Below are 18,471 nucleotides of genomic sequence, written 5' to 3'. Positions count from 1 at the left end.
TGCAATGTAAAATATCGAATCAATACTCCTGAAACAAATGAAATTGAAATATAACATATTCAAAAAAGAAAATTTAACATAATACTCTTATGTCAAATTTCAACATAACATACATTTAAAAGAAAAAAGGAACACGTAAGTCCATAACTTTATTCAACAATGAATTCTACGTTAATTCAAAAATTAGAATACTAACAAAATTATACTCATGACTTTTTTTTTTAGATAAAACGAAAATTGCATAGAATTACATGAAGTAAAGACTAAGAATGAAAATGAAATAAAATATTAAATAATATAAAATAAGAAAATATATTTTTAGAAAATATTAGAATAATAAAAATTAAAAATAATTTAAAATAATAAAAACAAAAAATACATTAAAATGAAAAAAATAGAACTTAAAAAGTAATTAGTAATTACACAACGTAATTACCAACAATTCATAGCCTCCCCCGTGAATTGGAGAGTCCTGCCAATTACACTCAATTACTTGTTGACCAAGTAATTACATGACCAACCAAATAAGACAGATAATATAATTACACAATTACACCAAATCCAATTATCAAGATAGCTTTCCAAACCGACCCTAATAGAATGTACTACAATTATTTGAATTACTACTATTGTTTACCTTATTTATCCGTAGCATTTAGCATCATTAAAAGGACTAAAACAATCCATTTAAATGTTTTTTTTTTCTAAAATAAAGACGCCTTAATAATAGTACTGTTTGATGAAGAACCAGTATATTGACTGGCGTTTAAACTAAATATATGCATAATCTCAAAAAATAAGATTATATATAATAAGTAATTTAGTTTTTGTCTACTAATGATTCAAATGAATTGATAAAAAACTACTCCTCAAATAGGAATTTCAAGATTCATTATTGTATAGGGCAAAAATAGGTAAGACACGTTAGCTTAAGATGAGTGGAATCTTACTAGCTCAGTTAATTGGTTATTTGAATTTTCATCTTATTGGTGAGAGTTCGATTTTTTACCGTAATCCTCTATCCATTTCCCCTCCCTACCCCCAATTTATTGTTTATTATTTTATTTTTTAAAAAAGTTAGCTAAAGACACGGGGAAGATCAAATATAGTGGCTATGTTCCATGGAATCAAATTGTCGAAGAATGAAAAGTCTCACATCGATTATTAATGAAATGAGTGGTCTTCTTATATGGATCTAGACAATAATCCCCTCATAAGCTAGATATGAGATTGAGTTAGACCAAAAATTAATTTCTTTACATGGTACCAGAGCAAGGTCTGTCTCATTCGATGTTATGTGGCCCAAAGTAAATGGCTCACACTCCAATTGTCCAGCCCTGGGCATGAGGTGGGGTGTTTAAGAATAAGAAAGTCACGTATATCGATATGATTAATGAGATGGATGATCTTCTTATATTGACTTAGATGATTCTCTCCTCTTAAGCTAGCTTTTACAGTTAAGATAAATTCAAGATTCATTTCATTACACAAATAAACTTCACCTAAAAAGAGTAAGACCGAATAGAGATGAAGCACCCAAAGGAAAATCAATTATATTAAATTTGAGCCTTGAGTACCCTTATTTATTTTATCTAATTTGTGACCTTTTATATTGTATGTTTTTCTCAAATTAAACTTTGATAATTAAACTGTTCTAATCAACCACAACCCCCTTATAGGAAAGATATTTCTTTTCTTTGTCTTACCAACAAAAAAAAAGATGGGAAATTGATTTAGGAAACTTCTTTTTGCAATATTAGTGATGGATTAGTGAAAAGTAATCATATTATTGTAGAACCTTAGAATCAATATTAAAGGACAAGACATTGTGATCACTCTTAGTTGCTAAACCTAGAAAATTATGGTTGTTAAATAGTTATCATGTGAGTTTGCATAATTTTTTTTCTTTGCTATCTGTAAGACATTAAACATTGTTTCAAAGCAAAGATTAATCCAACCAAATGGATTTAAACAACTTATTAGTTGTCAACAGTTCCCCTTTTACTCCTACCTCCACCCTCTCACCAATAATAACAATGTTAAATCTCCTTGTTTTTTATTATTTAAAGTTTCTTTGGTGAAATTTTGACTCTATCATTATTTATTATACTGTAAAAATTATTTATCAGGAATTTACTAATATCATTGGTTATCAATCTACCACAACTCTTCTCTTTTATCAGAGTTTGGACCATCAAGTAAGCAAATTTGGAACTCCCTCGTTACTAGAAACAAATGTTTTTTAGTAACAAATTAGTGGAATAAAATATGATTTTTTCACTCATTTTCTACTGAACCAGCTCATTAGGAAAATGCATGATAGAAAACAGATTCTTACTAAAATAGTAGAAAATTTCCTAATATTTCGTATGAAAACATTATTATTCTTTCTTTTCTCACTGATTCAACTAAAAGATTTGTAAAAATAACCATTGTACATTTTTTAGTGGAAAATTCAATAGGAAAATAGTGATTTTTAGTACCGTCTCACCCTCCCCAACAAGATAAAAAGATTAAGAATTTTTTTTTAAACCAAAAATAAAGAATGAAATTTATTAATTAAGGATCAATCATGAATTTTAGGAGTGTTAGGACGACTTGGTGATCAACTAACTAAACCTCCTTGTTTGGGAAGGGAGTTCATCTACTAACATATGGTAGATTAAATTTCACTTTCATAATATATAATAATTTTATTATTCATGTTCATTGCATGTAATTTTTTACCTGAAAAAAAAGAACAATTAATTAGTTATATTATATGTTATTGTCTCTTTGTTTCAATTGTTTTTACTTGATTAAAATAAAATATTTAATGAAATATTTCAAATACATGGTAGATGAATTATAATAATTAAGAAGCTGGATTGGTGAAATTAAACTTATATAAGAGAAATTTAATTTGAAGCGTAAAATAAAAATATGATTTATGTATTGTATGACGACATATTTATGATTTATGATACTGAAGCTAATTAACTCTTTAATAATAATTAAAAAAAGTTTAAGAATATAGCTTGTGAGGACTTACCTAACATTGTGATTGAACAAGTGGACAACTAGGGTGCCTTCGGCACAAACGAAAATGATTTCTATAAAAAATGTTTTTCGAAAAAATATTTTCTAAGAAAATAAGTTGAATTTTTACTTATTTTTGTATGTTCCGTACGTAAGTAAAAAAATATATTTTTCTAAAAGCATTTGTATATAATCTAGACAACTATTATGCATAGTGGGAGTAAGGGTAAGGGACGGGGGTAAAGAAGAGGAAAGGTGGCGGGAGGTTACGTGGAATGTTAGAAACTTGTATTTTCTATTTCCACTCGAAAAAATCATTTTTTTTAATTTTTAAGAAATTTATTTCCAAAAAAAAAAAATTAAATTTTTTAACCTACCGAATATAGAAAAATTAAAACTCCATGCCGATTACCAAACACACCCCTAATCATTACTTGCGTAAAAATAAATACCCCTTTTTTCAATTATATGACTTATGAAGTACAATACATTTTCTTCTTTGACTTTAATTACTTTTAGCTCAAAAAATTGTTGACTATGAAATAGTACTTTCATGTGATTTTTTAAATGTATAATTTCCTTTTCTTAAACATTTCAAAATCATTGCTCGTTATATTAGAAATTAAATATCGTATTTTAAATTTAGATAGTCCTTTTAGATCAGTACTACGTGGACAATTTATTTCTTTTTCTTGTCAATTCTGAACTTACTATGCTTTTAAATTATTAGGAACACTTAGTGTTAAATCGACTTGCTACCTTTTAAAGATGTAAAATACAAATAAAATATTTTTAAAAAAATTGTGTTTGAGAATGAAACAAATCAATAAATAATCCAATCTTCTAGAATTAGGTATTATTATGTTTCTCTACTTTATCTGACTAAATTTCACTAGCATTGGAATAATTAATTTATGTTATATTTACCTAATTATGTTGAACTCATGTAAGCTTGACCAAATTCTGATTTATCACAACAAAACTTAGATTCTACTAAACCTATTGGCAATGGGGAGGTGCACAAGATTTTGGTACCACTATTTAAGTTTATATTCTAACTTCTAAGGTTACAATTTGGTTACGAGTCTATCTATTTCAGAATAATTTTAAATATATGATACTAATTAAAAGTAAGATTTGACAAAGTTTAATTTTTCAATTCCGACAAAATATCTGAAGCTTCATGTTGCTTCGAAATGCACATGCAAGCGTACATAATTGTACAAGTAATATAGTAATTTTAGAAATCAAATGTTGAATCCATAAGGACTTGTGATTAATTATTTATTAAACTAAACTAGTGCTAATTACTATTTATTGAAGAAATAAATCTCAAAGTTTTTTTTTTTAACCAAGTAAAATAAAAATAAAACGAATAATGAAATATAACTATACAAAGAGCGATTTTTTTTTCGTTATCAATGAGATGAATATTTTAGGGTTGCACGTAATTCACCAATCCTATTGAGTTCTCGAACATTTTTCTTTTAATTTGAATTATCAACAATTGCTAATTAATCGAATTATTAATACTCATAGTATTCTCCTGAATTTCTACTCGTTTATAAAAAAAAAATGTCCTTATATACTTATGAAATTGCTCTATTATGAATACAATGAGTTCACGGTATTTAATTGAACATATTGGTAGCTAAGTATATTTCTATCCTAATCGCAAATTCTTGTCTTGTCTTCAAAATTAAGATTACATTCTGTTTAAAAGAGGTCTATTTTTAAAATCCAAAATAGTTCACTAAGTTCTGTGAAAATAATTCTTTCGTTTACTTTACTTGTCTAGAATTTTTAAAAAATATATTTTATTTTTTTTATTCGTCACTTTTTAATATATCAACAAAAAAAAAATTATTCTTGACATTAATTATTTTTTCTCTAAATCATTTTTCGAGACGTATAATTATATATCAATTATTATAGATATTGTGATAACATTATAAAATGAAAAGAGGGAGTAACTATGATATTTATTGTGATTGTAACCTCTCAAATCCCCATATGGGAGAGAAGTCTGCCTCTAACAGAAAAAAAGAAAAAAGAAAGATCAATTCAATTCAATTAGAAAGAAAGATAGAAAATCAGAGCAAGTATGAGAGAGTGGGATTGATTGATGATTCAATCAATAATAAGCTACCAACAACGGTTTGTGGCAGAGAGTAGTAAGTACTCTTTCATCTTTAATAAGAGGTCTCGAGTGGTATAAATTTGCCTTTTACGACCAATATATGAAACTTTCCGGCGCGAATCTAATTTAATCGGACTTTAATATAAATATCAGACATCAGATAAAAAATATAAAAAATCAATAATAAGCTAAGGGCTCAAAAATGAGAAGACACTGACTGATCAATTACTACTATGAATAGAAGTGTGTGCCATGAAAAATGAAAATATGTGTGCCATGGACAAATATCTTCTACACTACATTCATGACCAAAAACCAAGTACCAAGGTAAGTAAAAGGATTATTTAGAAGTTGAGATTTATAAGTCAGACCATTAATTAACTTTGTAATTTCACAAATGAAATTTGAAAAATTAGAGTGTACACAAATTTTACTGGTCTGCTCCTCATAGAGATAGGGATGTGTTTCTGATAGATCCTTAGCTTACATAATATATTTTAAAGTAGATCGAAAAAGAGAATATAGAAAGGGAAAAAATTCTAAAACGTTTGTTTGCAACAAATTTTAAACATATGGAAAATAAATAAATCTCACAAATAAAATCTGAAGAAACATAACTTTATTGATAAATATGCGGGTATAATTTTGTTCCTCCCTTGATTCTACTCTCCTAAGATTTATTCATGATTCGAAGGCCGTTAGTGGCGTATTTCTCGAACTAGGATGATTTAGATTTGACCTCTATATGAATATTCCATGACTTTTATGGAATATTCGAGATCTTGATCTTTAAAAATACCCAAGAGTTTATGGGCTATTTTGAGATGCCTTTTAAGAGAATTTAGTACCCTTTATATAAGCATAAACTAGGGTTTAGGGTTGAGTAGCCTTCAAGAATTCTAATTGAAACTGAACACATCTTCTAGAGTTCCAATTCGAATTGAACACGTCTTGTAGAGTTCGCAAAATTTCAATGTCTACAACGTCATCGAACTTTGAGAAAAGACTTATCTATGCAATTAGTTAATAGTTTATCTCATCTAAGTCATTTTTGTTTGAGAAAAAAAAAGGTTCATCCATGCTATTATAACTAAAATGGCATAGATGAGCCGAACTTTTAACGGATGACAAAGATGAGTCTTTTCTCAAAGTTCAATGGTATATTTTAACCTTTTTCCTTTTAAAAAAAGATTTAATTAATGTCGTAGCCAAATCATAATTGGCCACGTATAAAAATGATTTCGCAAAACTGGAATTGTTTTCAGTAACCTTCTTATTAGCTGAGAAATTGACATAAATAGTTGTCCACCAAAATCTATTATAGTATGATATGACAAGTAAAAGTGAACGGAGGGATATTTTTTTTATATATTTAGCTAACGAATACAATTATATTTAGTTGACCGGGCAAATGTATAACTCACTCTAAATTTGGATCATTTTAACCCGTTTAAATTTAGTCCAATTCACCCATCTGACACTCCTAATTAACGAGGATAGTAATTTGTGGAGGGTATTTTGGTAATTTGACCGAATAGTGTTTTAGATGGTGGGAATGTCAAGTGTATAGAGGATAACGTAGGTCCAATGAATGTATGCATGGCTGCAAAATGGAAACCATGCACACAGCCATCCTCTCTAATATGTGTATATTAATTACACTTCCAACTTCCCAAATTAATTATACTTACTCATCTTATTATAAATAATTTGGTGAGCTTTCTTGTTTTCATGAACCTTCATCCCCTCCAAGCAAACGCAAAACATCCTAGGTATGTACACAAACATTATTTCATCTGTCTCAATTTACGTGAAGATGTTATGTTCGGGAAGCGTTAACTATAATTTTCACATTTCTAAAATATCTTGAATTATTAGTTATGTTGAGTTGTACATTATAGTTGTATTTTTCAAATATGTAAAGTTTATTTAAATTAAGTGTTTTGACCCTCATACTTCGAATATAATTTTTTTTGTATCACTAGTATCAAGTATGGCGGAAGATGATAATAAATTTGTGAAAGATGGAACGGTGGACTACAAAAACAATCCAGCAATCAAGAACCAAACTGGAACTTGGAGAGCTTGCCCCTATATCCTTGGTACACTACTTTCTCTGTTTCTCTATTCCAATTTATGTGATACTTTTCATTTTCTGAGATTCAAACGGCGGATGTAGGGGGTGGGAGGGTGTTCACCCGACCCCCCTCTAGCCATAAGTTATATTATGATTGATTTTTTCGTGTTTATGTACATATATAAATTTTGAATCGATCTCGTTTAATTTAATTAACAGGAAATGAATGTTGTGAGAGGCTGGCATATTATGGGATAAACACAAATCTAGTGAATTATCTGAAATATCAGATGAATGAGAGTAGTGTTGTGGCAGTTAATAATGTTACAAATTGGTCAGGGACATGTTATGTTACCCCATTGCTAGGTGCATTTCTAGCTGATGCTTATTTGGGAAGATTTTGGACTATTGCTGCCTTCTCAATCATCTATGTCTTTGTAAGCCTCTTTATTTTTTTGCTTTGCATGTTTCTTTAATTTTGGTAATATGCATGACATGTCACAACTTCAGCTTACTGAGGACATGACCCTATAGCCAGGGGCGGAGCCAGCATGTTATTAGGGGTTCATCCGAACCCCCTTTGGCGGAAAATATTACTATATATACATGGTTAAAATTATTTTTTAGGTATATATAATAGATGTTGACCCCCCTTTGACTAGTTCGTGTGTTCACTTCTTTAGATTTTGAACTCTCTTATTGAAAATCTTGGCTCCGCCACTGCCTATAGCAGGTCTGCATTCTACATACACCTTTCTCCCTAGACCCTACTTTGTGAGATTGCACTAACTAACACATTTATTATCCTGCCTAGGAAGTACGTTCACAAGAATGAAACACTTTTACACAATAGATAAATATTGTCAGTGCATATAAGTTAAAACGTTGTACTTTAAATTTATGCAGGGGATGACAGTACTAACATTATCAGCATCAATACATGGACTAAAACCACCTTGTGATCATGACAACAATTCATGTCACCCTAAAGGATTACAAATTGGAATATTTTACTTAGGTCTTTACCTAATAGCACTTGGTACTGGTGGAATAAAACCTTGTGTTTCATCATTTGGTGCTGATCAATTTGATGATTCTGATGAAACAGAGAAGAAAAAAAAGAGTTCTTTCTTTAATTGGTTCTATTTTTCTATCAACATTGGCGCGCTCGTTGCCTCTACTGTTCTTGTTTGGATACAAACAAATGTTGGATGGGGTTGGGGATTTGGTATTCCTGCTGTTGCTATGGCTATTGCTGTTGTCAGTTTTTTTTCAGGAACAAAACTTTATAGGAATCAAAAACCTGGTGGAAGTCCACTTACAAGGATATTTCAAGTTGTAGTTGCATCTTTTAGGAAAATTAAAGTTAAGGTTCCTAGAGATACTTCTGTTTTGTTTGAAACTAATGATGAAGAATCTGTTGTACAAGGTAGCAGGAAACTTGATCATACTCAACAATTGAGGTATGTCTAAGTCCTTTTCGATTCGTTTTCTGTTGAATCGTATGATCATCTCATCAACAACAATTGTAGTTATCTTTGATAGTTATACTATCAGACAAACGGTTACTTGTAGTTATCTTTTAGCAACCTAATAACGCTTTATTTAATATTTTTTTCTTCATATTTTATTCAGTTTCTTTGATAAGGCAGCAGTGGAGACACAATCAGATAAAATCAAAGGGTCAATTAATCCATGGAGCCTTTGCACTGTGACACAAGTTGAAGAATTGAAATCAATCATAAGGTTATTGCCTATATGGGCAACTGGTATAATCTTTAGCAGTGTGTATAGCCAAATGGGAACCTTATTTGTTCTCCAGGGCAACACAATGGATCTTCACATGACAAAATCCTTTGAAATCCCTTCAGCTTCCCTTTCCCTTTTCGACACGATTAGTGTCATTTTTTGGGTACCTGTCTATGACCGTGTGATTGTTCCGTTGGCTAGAAGAATCACAGGTCATAGGAATGGTTTCACTCAGCTACAAAGGATAGCAATTGGACTCGTAATCTCAATTTTCGCGATGTTGATTGCTGGAACATTGGAATTGGTAAGATTGACAAGTGTAAAACAACATAATTACTACGAAATGAAGCATATACCTATGTCGATTTTTTGGCAAGTTCCTCAATATTTTGTCATAGGTTGTGCTGAGGTTTTTACATTCATTGGACAATTGGAATTCTTCTATGAACAAGCTCCTGATGCTATGAGAAGTTTATGTTCTGCTCTGTCTCTTATAACGACCGCGCTCGGGAACTATCTGAGTACATTTTTGGTGAATGTTGTTACAGACATGAGTACTAGACATGGTGGTGCTGGTTGGATTCCTGATAACTTGAACTATGGTCATTTACATTACTTTTTCTGGCTTTTGGCTGTGCTAAGTATGATCAATTTTGGATTTTTTCTCTTTGTTGCTAAATTTTATACGTATAAGAAGCCTTATATAGGTCCATCCTCATCATAGTTAATTAAGTTACAATTATTTGTAACAATATTATTAGTGTTTTGATCATCTGTTTCTGCAAAAGATATAACATTGTTGTTCAAGATTCTTGATTTTCTTGAAATGAGCATTAAGGCTGGTTTTTTTGTTCTACTCCCTCCGTCCCTTTTTAGTTGTCCACTTTAGAAATGGCACACAGATTAAGGCAACAATGATTAGCACAGTGAAGTTACAATTTTACCCTTATGACAATTTTTCACTTCAAAATTACAACCACTTATTTGAATTAAAGTGAAATAAATTGGAGGGAAACAACATACACTTTTACAATTTTCAAGAAGTGTAAATAAGGGTATAATAGGAAAAAAATTGTTGTCCTTTCTTGATTTGTCAAAATGGACAACTAAATAGGGACAACTAAAAAAGGAAATATGGACAAATAAATAGGGACGGAGGGAGTAATTTTTAGTATTGCATTGCAACATACTTGATATGTTCCATTTTAACTGTCGTTTTTAGCTCTTTTCATGTCCAATATTAATTAAGAAAACAATAAATATAAGGTATAGTTTAGTAAGTTACCCCCTATTTATTAGATGCTTCTTGATAATTGAAGTGCTAGTTTTTTAATATCAGGGGTATTGTTGAAAACAATTACTCTCTCTGTCTCAATTTATGTGACACATTTCGTATTTTTGAGAGTCAAACAGTTTAAATTTGACCGGCAATTGCGCATAAAATCTTCATTTTAAAAAAAAAATGAAATTTATATATTTGTAAACTATGTTAAAAGTACTATAAGTTGCAATGATTGACAATTCAAAATATTTAAAAAATATATGAAAAATTTATGATCAAAGATAGTTTAAATTTTGAAATAAAAAATGTATCACATAAATTGGGACGGAAAGAATACTAATTTTTATCTTGAATTCCTAAAGTACTACTATTAAGTTAAAACTTTGGTCAAGCACAACTTAGAAATCTAAAATGCGAAAGTATTTTTCAAGTTAGATTAGCCATAAAAACTTTTTCAAAAAGTACTTTTTTAAAAGAAGCACTTAAAAAATAAACGGACTCTAAAAGTTTGATCAAACGGACTAATAACCTCTTTGATTTTGGATCTGTCTTTGCACTGTTAACTGTCGTTGTCAGCTAAAGACTAAATAAGTAGTCCAAGAAATGGATACTTTTGTTGATAAGAACTGCAATTGATCCTTATTTTGTTGTTCAAATAGTGATTGATTTATTCTTTTGATCTGCCCACATTGACAAATATAATTGAGAGATCATACACATCAATCATAATTTCACCAAAGCCAAGTAGCTTAATGAGGAAATAATGATAACTAACAATATGAACCATTATTTCCTAAATACTAAGAAAGTCTTGACGTAATTGATAAAGTTATTGTCATATGACTAGTTGAAGATCACGTTCAAGCTTTGAAAATAGTCTCTTGTAGAAATACAGGGTAAAACTGCCTGTAAAATTGACCCTTGTTTTATTTTCTTTAACCCCATTCAAATACAAGAAATGAAGAATACTTGTTGTTTTGCCTTCTTACATTATCTACTAACACAAGCCTAAATTTTTTTTCTTTTCTTTTTTACTTCTTTTGCACTCTCTTTCTTCAATTTTTGAAAAGTTAAAGCAATACTCTACCAAAAATATGAATTAATAGTCGAAAGTTGTTAAATAAAGTGAACTACAAATTCTTTTTTTATTTCTTCTTGAATTTCCAAGCATTACAACAAGTATATTAAAGTAGGGTATACCAATTATCAAGTATGGACTTCTTGAATCAAATTCTATAATTCTACCTCTCATTTATATAAAACTTCTCAACTTATTACTTTTAAAATTTTGTTAACATCATGATGACTGCCTCAGTGAGTTATTGTTGAATTGATAAAATCTTACCTAAAACTTATAATTAATTTTTTTTGAAGAAAACACTTATAAAAAATATATTAAATAATAATATTTATCTAAAAAGTTTTTTTAAAAATTGAATAAATACATATAATGTTTATTTAGATTTTAAGCATGTAACTAGAATTTTGCTCCAATTATGTTAAACCGCTCCTGAAGAGGGAGGTTAGTGCACCGGCTACCTTTTTTAGCCTATTTCCACTGAAGCTGCCCTTTTAGTCTATATATATATATATATATATATATATATATATATATATATATATATATATATTTGTACATGTAAAATAAAAGATAAATGTTCACACTCTTTATCTGCCAATTGTAGTTCAGTTTTAAGTACAATAAAAGATAAATGTTCAAACTCTTTCATTTCTGCCAGTTGTAGTTTAGTTAACTAGAATAAAAGATCAAATGTTCACACTCTTTACTTTTGCCAATTATAGTTTATTTAACTACAATTAATAAATAAAACAGACTATATAAATGTTCATACCTTTTACTTCTGTCAATTATAGTTGAAGTACAATAAATGAAACTTAATTAGATGGATAGTTGATCGGAAGATAACTTTAATTTTGTATACATATAAATGTTCACATTCTGCTAATTACATATCAAACACAAAGATTGTGAAGATAAAATATAATTAAGGTACACTTTCCTACTCAAATTCAACGCTTTGTTTTCTATAATTGACGTAATAGATGAGGTTGCTCCTCCCTTAACCAGATGTCTCGAGTTTAAACTTTGAATATAAAAATAAGCCTTGATAAAACAAAGTTATATAATTAATTTTTTACATATAAAAAAAAAAAAAATCTTGTTTCATTTATTGTGATTTCAGAATTTTTTTTAGCAAAATATTCTCAATTTGACAGTTGGCAAAAATAAATTTCAGTAAGGATACGCTTAAATTGTTCCAACCAAATTTTGAATTAGGACTATCGTCATTAAGTTTGACTTTGAAACTCATTTTTAATATGTAAATTAATTTTAAACACAAATAAATTTGTTTAGAATTATTTATGTCTTTCGCAGCATGTTAATGATTATCATGCAATTCTATGGTATTACGTTACAAATTAATTTTATAGATAATTATTATCATTATTATTATTATTGTTGTTATTATTATTATTATTATTATTATTATTATTATTATTATTATTATTATTATTATTATTATTATTTAGTTTTGTTAAGCGTGAAAAAACTTGTTGAAGAAGAAAAAAATAGGCTTAATTAATTTATGAAGGTTTACATTGAATCTAACCATTGAAAAATATTAGGATTAGTATTAAAAGGTTGTATATTAAATTTAGAGTCATTTGGAGTTGATTTGGACGAACTTTGAAGCAAGATGCGTTGATTAGTATTTAACACAAAAAGTTATGAAGATTCATAAGAATTTTATTGTTAATTCGGACGAATTATGAGGATTTTGTGGTAATAAATTATGATGATCCATCAATATTACGATTAGACAATTTTGCCATTAATTTTAAAATTTGTAAGGATTTGATCATAAATTCTTACGATTACTATGACATCCATCAATTCTAAATCCTAACGATTTGTCAAAATTTTGCTACATATGAGAATTTATTTTGGTAAAACGTTTCTTAACGAAACTATTAAGTCAGCATTTAACCATATTTCATTGTGAATTCTTTTTTTTTTTAAAAAGAGTTTTTGTTTTTAAAGTGAAAAATGATATTTGAAAATTACAGTTGTGTTTGACCATGAATATAAATTGAAAATATTTTTGACTTTCTGTGCGTACTTTGAAGTGAAAAAAAATAAAAACACATTTTTATTACTTTTCAAATTTATGAAAATTTTAAAATTTAACCAAACATGTCTACTGAAATTCAACTCCCCAAAAAAAGTCATGGTCAAACGCCTCCTTAAAATTTAAACGGGGCATTGAAAACATTTCCTATTTTAGCATATCTCCCCATAGTTGTCAAGGGATAGTAAAAATTTATTTTTTGCATATAAGTCTATAGAGTTAAGTATACAATTTTAGATAATAAATCTTTTTATTATTATATATTTTCTTCAACAAAATTTATATAAAGTTAGTAACTAGAAAATCTGAGATGTAGCAGTAAGACCCCTTTATATTCTCACATTCCTCAACTCCAACATTTTACTCTGCCGCCTCCTTCCCTCAAACCCCACAACCAAAAAGGTATTTTTCATCTTTTATATATCTATACTATAATCATCATCATCATATATATATATCATGTGTATGCAATGCATTAAATTTAACTTTACGTGGAATCAATCACTAATACTTGTGTCAGGCCAGACATCTATGTTAACACGTGATGTTTTGTGCAACTTTCTCAGTTTTGAGTTATTTTACCTTCAAAAAGGATTTAACATATATATACAACAATATAATTGAAGGATTTTTAAGTTTTTTTTACATTTTTAGTGTATATTATTAGTGAATTTTTCCTACAAATGTTGTGTAATGTGTGTATATATATATACTTAATTTAACCATGATAACATCTCTTATAGAACCTGATTTTTACCTATAGATATTTTAACGGATCTTCGAATCAACCACTGATGTTTGCTTCATGCTTTGTGATGTGACCATTCCTTAGACCCTGTGTGAACACGAATGACTACATTTTTTACACTATGAGGGTATATTAGTGTTGCTTGTTTGTGGGGTCCACTTTTGGCCCATTGGTAACCTTTTGTTTATCTCATATCTGGTGATCTTGGAATAATTTATCGTCGAAAATTATATTATATGTATAAAGGTTATTTTTCTGTTTTTTATTTGTAAATATAGTAGATTTTGAATTCTGTTGGTTTCGTTGTATGTTTACTTCTTTCTGTTATGAATCTCGTTAGTGAGTGTCAAAGCCCATAAATGTTGTTCTTGTTTTGATTTCGAAAATCTCCAATGTGTAACAGAGGTGTTTTATGTGTTTGTATGATTGTTTGCCCTTTAGGCTGTTGCATTGATTTGGTCTAGTTGACATTGTGGGAGAAGCTAGAATGGATAGCGATGATGACTACACGAAGGATGGGACCGTGGACATCTATAAAAAACCTGCTAACAAGAAGAAAACTGGAACCTGGAAGGCTTGTCCCTACATCCTTGGTACGATGTTTCACTTAATCCATAGAAGTAATTGTGTATAATTCAGTTTGAAGTTATGTTAGAATGATGTCGTTGACATGTAAAGGTTTGAATTTACAGGGGATGAAGCATGTGAGCGTTTGGCGTACTATGGTATGAGTACAAATTTGGTGAACTATATTCAGAAGAGGCTCAATCTAGGCGTTGCTGCTTCTTCAAAAGCTGTAAACAATTGGTCGGGAACCTGCTATGTCACGCCATTGATTGGAGCATTCTTGGCTGATGCCTATCTTGGGCGATACTGGACAATTGCTGGTTTCTCATTCCTTTATATCATTGTAAGTACTAAATGGCTCTTCTTCGTTTTTTACCTTTTCATGTTCTTTGATAGGAGGGTATGGAGGTCGTGGAGGTTAGTAGGTAGCTGAGAGTTGTTGTGTTACTAGCCTATTCATGTATTTGCCTTGATGGTAGTATAGAGAATCATGTCAATCGTAGTATTAGTCTTTTCATGTAGTCTGTGTATCTTGGTATTTGATATCATTTGTGGTTTACTGTGTTTAGGTGATTGTCTTGTTTCTCTCCACTACTGTTTTTCTTTTAATTACTGCTTTGAGTTGCTTAAGCCGAGGGTCTTTTGGAAACAGTCTGTCTAACTCTCTGAGGTAGTGGTAAGGCCTGCTTACACTGTATTCCTAGAGCCCATTTCGTGGGATTTCATTGTGTATGATGTTGTTGATGGTCTTTGACTTTAGCAAGTACACATCGATCTGTAACTTAGAAGTAGTGGTAACAACATGTCCTGATGTTTCTTTTTACTCGAGCACACTGATTTTGGCGGAGGAATTGATGAACTTAACTTGTTTATGTAGGGAATGACACTCCTGACGTTATCTGCTTCTGTAAAAGGGATAAGGCCCTGTAATAATGGTACTTGCAACCCAACATCATCACAGAAAACAGCATTCTTTGTTTCGATCTACTTGATTGCCTTTGGAACTGGTGGTATCAAACCTTGTGTCTCTTCCTTTGGGGCAGATCAATTTGATGACAATGATGAAAACGAAAAGAAGAAGAAGAGCTCATTCTTTAACTGGTTTTACCTCTCAATCAATGTCGGTGCTCTTATCGCTTCATCAGCTCTAGTGTATATACAAAGCAATGTGGGCTGGGGCTTGGGTTTTGGTGTTCCAGCTGCGGCTATGGCCATTGCACTAGTGTTTTTCTTTTCAGGTACCCATCTATATAGGCTCCAACCACCAGCAGGGAGTCCCCTGACTCGCATAGTTCAGGTGTTTGTTGCGTCTATTAGAAAATGTCATGTCAAAACTCCTCATGACGAGACTCTTCTCTATGAGAGTGCTGATACAGAATCCATCATCGTAGCAAGCCGCAAGCTTGAGCACTCAGACCAGTTCAGGTAACTCTACAATCCCATTGTAACCTTTCTGAAGTGAACACTTGGACTAAACGCTCTGACTTTGAGGTGTCACATTCTCAAAGTCGGAGTGTTTGTTGTCAGTTGAGGCAAAGTTAACGTGTCTATCTTAAATATGCCTTTTAGATGTTAATATCGCGCGATGGTAGTCAATTCTCTAGAAGTTATAGGTAATTAGAACTTCTTTGATAAAAACTGCAATCCATATTGTCTGGTGATCTTTGTAAAACTTCACTTTGATTATAGATTGCTACACTGATATTCATTGCTGGTCCATATAACAGTGTGAAATACATCTTTTCGGTCCTTTTAAGTTTCAAATCATGCATATTGTCCCATTATTTGTGTTCGTAAGAGACAACCTGCAGCAGAGTCATCTGTAAGCTTTTTCCGAGATGCAGTATGTCTCATTTCTTGACCTGGGCTTAATGCTTTAGCAATTGTAGCCATAGGACGTGATATTCATATATCTCGAATATGTGAATGTGACCTTAAAATTCAATTCTCCGGAGTTGCAACTCTGTTGTTTGCTAATATACCTCCACTTGAAAAATGGAACTCAGGTTCTTTGACAAGGCTGCTGTGGAAGGTGAATCTGATAAAGTCAATGGATCAGTGAATCCGTGGAGGCTCTGCACAGTGACTCAAGTTGAGGAGGTCAAGTCGATCATCCGTCTACTCCCCATATGGGCTACTGGTATCGTGTTTTCCTGTGTCTACGGTCAGATGAGCACCATGTTTGTTAACCAAGGCAACGTAATGGACAATTACATTGGACCTCACTTCAGGATTCCATCAGCATGTCTATCCATATTTGACACGGTCAGTGTTATTTTCTGGGCGCCTGTATATGACCGTGTCATTGTTCCCATGGCACGAAAGTATACAGGCCACGAAAGAGGATTCACTCAGCTGCAGAGAATGGGCATTGGTCTTGTTATTTCAGTATTTGCCATGGCTTGTGCTGCAGTTCTGGAGACCATTCGGCTTGACATGGTAAGGAAGAACAACTACTATGACCTCGAATACGTTCCTCTGAGCATCTTCTGGCAAGTTCCTCAATACTTCTTGATTGGATGCGCGGAAGTGTTCACATTCATTGGTCAGCTGGAGTTCTTCTATGACCAGGCTCCTGATGCCATGAGAAGTTTGTGTTCAGCCCTCTGTCTTACAACTACTGCATTAGGTAGTTACCTAAGTTCTCTCCTCGTTACAATCGTGATGAATGTGACCACAAGGCACGGGAAGTTTGGATGGATTCCAGATGACTTGAACAGAGGCCACCTTGACTACTTTTACTGGCTATTGGCATTCCTCAGCATCATCAACTTTTTCGTCTATCTCTGGATCTCCAAATGGTACACTTACAAGAAGGTTACTGGGAAATTCTAAACATCATCGCGTTTATTCTTCTGAAGATGCAAACTTTCTGTAGATATGGATTACAACTGCTGCTAGTTCCGATGGTTCTGATCTATCCATGAATTTTTATTTTATAAACATCAGTTATGTTCCTAGGTGAACGTTTTCTTGATTAATCTTAGTCTTGTTTGAGACTTGTCCGTTAGTATGATCCCCTTTTTGGCCATGGTCATCTCGAGGCTTTCTTCCTCAAGTTCCAAATGTCGCGTAGCATCTTTCATAGATGTTAATGCTAATATTATAGGTCAAATGCATCTTCATATGATCCCAGTTTGGAGTAAGTGGAATGTGTTACAAGCTTGGACTTGTTGCTTGTATGATCAACATCTTTTAGTTCATTTACTTTATTTGACATGTGGTGAAGATGCTTATATCAATGTGAGCGTTTATTTTAAGTGACAAACATAAAAGAAAACGCCCTTAATTTAGCAATAGAAGTAAGACCAAGTTTCTCTTTTTGTGCACTATGTGTTCAAGAGATTCAAAAGCCATATATATATAGAGAGAGCACGTGAACATGAAAAATGAGATTAGCCACACTTTTGAAATATTTTTTAGAAAAAGGTATTTTCAATTTCATTTGACTCGAAACATCAAGAACCCTCCAGCAAAAACATTTTTTTTTTTGTTATCGATAAGTTCGCCCTCGGTACCCCCACCCTTCATAAGAAATATTGGTTTAACTGTTTAAGAAAGAGTGATTTATGTCAGCAAAACCCTTTTGAATAGCTAGTTAACTTTTTGTTTTACGTATATATATACTATATTGGTTGAATACTCTTATTTTTTTTCTTTGTATATCTATTTCTTTATATTTTGAAATATAGAAGTATTCCTTTACAAGTGTAAACTCCCCTTCACGGCCCACAATGA

The 18,471-nt window shown here is 31.0% G+C and overlaps 3 protein-coding genes across 4 annotated transcripts in view; 2 read left to right on the top strand and 1 right to left on the bottom strand.

The window, feature by feature from the left end:
- The window catches only part of LOC125840365 (high mobility group B protein 1-like), a 285,818-nt gene that overhangs the window by 236,689 nt on the left and 30,658 nt on the right, over positions 1 to 18,471 (bottom strand). The window lies entirely within an intron of this gene.
- Positions 7,152 to 9,708, top strand: LOC125840318 (protein NRT1/ PTR FAMILY 8.1-like). Its single transcript, XM_049519278.1, has 5 exons — positions 7,152 to 7,260; positions 7,455 to 7,672; positions 8,142 to 8,358; positions 8,512 to 8,698; positions 8,871 to 9,708. Exons 1-5 carry the CDS (start codon positions 7,152 to 7,154, stop codon positions 9,706 to 9,708), a joined length of 1,569 nt encoding a protein of 522 aa, XP_049375235.1.
- On the top strand, positions 14,621 to 17,569 carry LOC125840339 (protein NRT1/ PTR FAMILY 8.1-like). Its single transcript, XM_049519301.1, has 4 exons — positions 14,621 to 14,759; positions 14,859 to 15,076; positions 15,611 to 16,158; positions 16,740 to 17,569. The coding sequence occupies exons 1-4, from the start codon at positions 14,654 to 14,656 to the stop codon at positions 17,566 to 17,568; spliced, it is 1,701 nt and encodes a 566-aa protein (XP_049375258.1). The 5' UTR covers positions 14,621 to 14,653; the 3' UTR covers position 17,569.

Source organism: Solanum verrucosum, unplaced genomic scaffold, assembly GCF_900185275.1.
Source record: "Solanum verrucosum unplaced genomic scaffold, falcon-dt-bn FXZP01000137.1, whole genome shotgun sequence".
In the NCBI taxonomy this organism is placed as follows: domain Eukaryota; kingdom Viridiplantae; phylum Streptophyta; class Magnoliopsida; order Solanales; family Solanaceae; genus Solanum; species Solanum verrucosum.
Note: the sequence above shows the minus strand (reverse complement) of the source record. Positions and strands in the feature narration are given on the sequence as shown.

What these genes read in the sequence shown, in the direction of transcription:
- LOC125840339 (XM_049519301.1), top strand. Translation starts at nt 14,654, where the DNA reads ATGGATAGCGATGATGACTACACGAAGGATGGGACCGTGGACATCTAT. An exon ending in GGCTTGTCCCTACATCCTTG is followed by an intron (nt 14,760 to 14,858) that starts GTACGATGTTTC and finishes TTGAATTTACAG; the next exon opens with GGGATGAAGCATGTGAGCGT. An exon ending in GAGCACTCAGACCAGTTCAG is followed by an intron (nt 16,159 to 16,739) that starts GTAACTCTACAA and finishes AATGGAACTCAG; the next exon opens with GTTCTTTGACAAGGCTGCTG.
- LOC125840318 (XM_049519278.1), top strand. Translation starts at nt 7,152, where the DNA reads ATGGCGGAAGATGATAATAAATTTGTGAAAGATGGAACGGTGGACTAC. An exon ending in TCTCAATCATCTATGTCTTT is followed by an intron (nt 7,673 to 8,141) that starts GTAAGCCTCTTT and finishes AAATTTATGCAG; the next exon opens with GGGATGACAGTACTAACATT. An exon ending in GATCATACTCAACAATTGAG is followed by an intron (nt 8,699 to 8,870) that starts GTATGTCTAAGT and finishes TATTTTATTCAG; the next exon opens with TTTCTTTGATAAGGCAGCAG.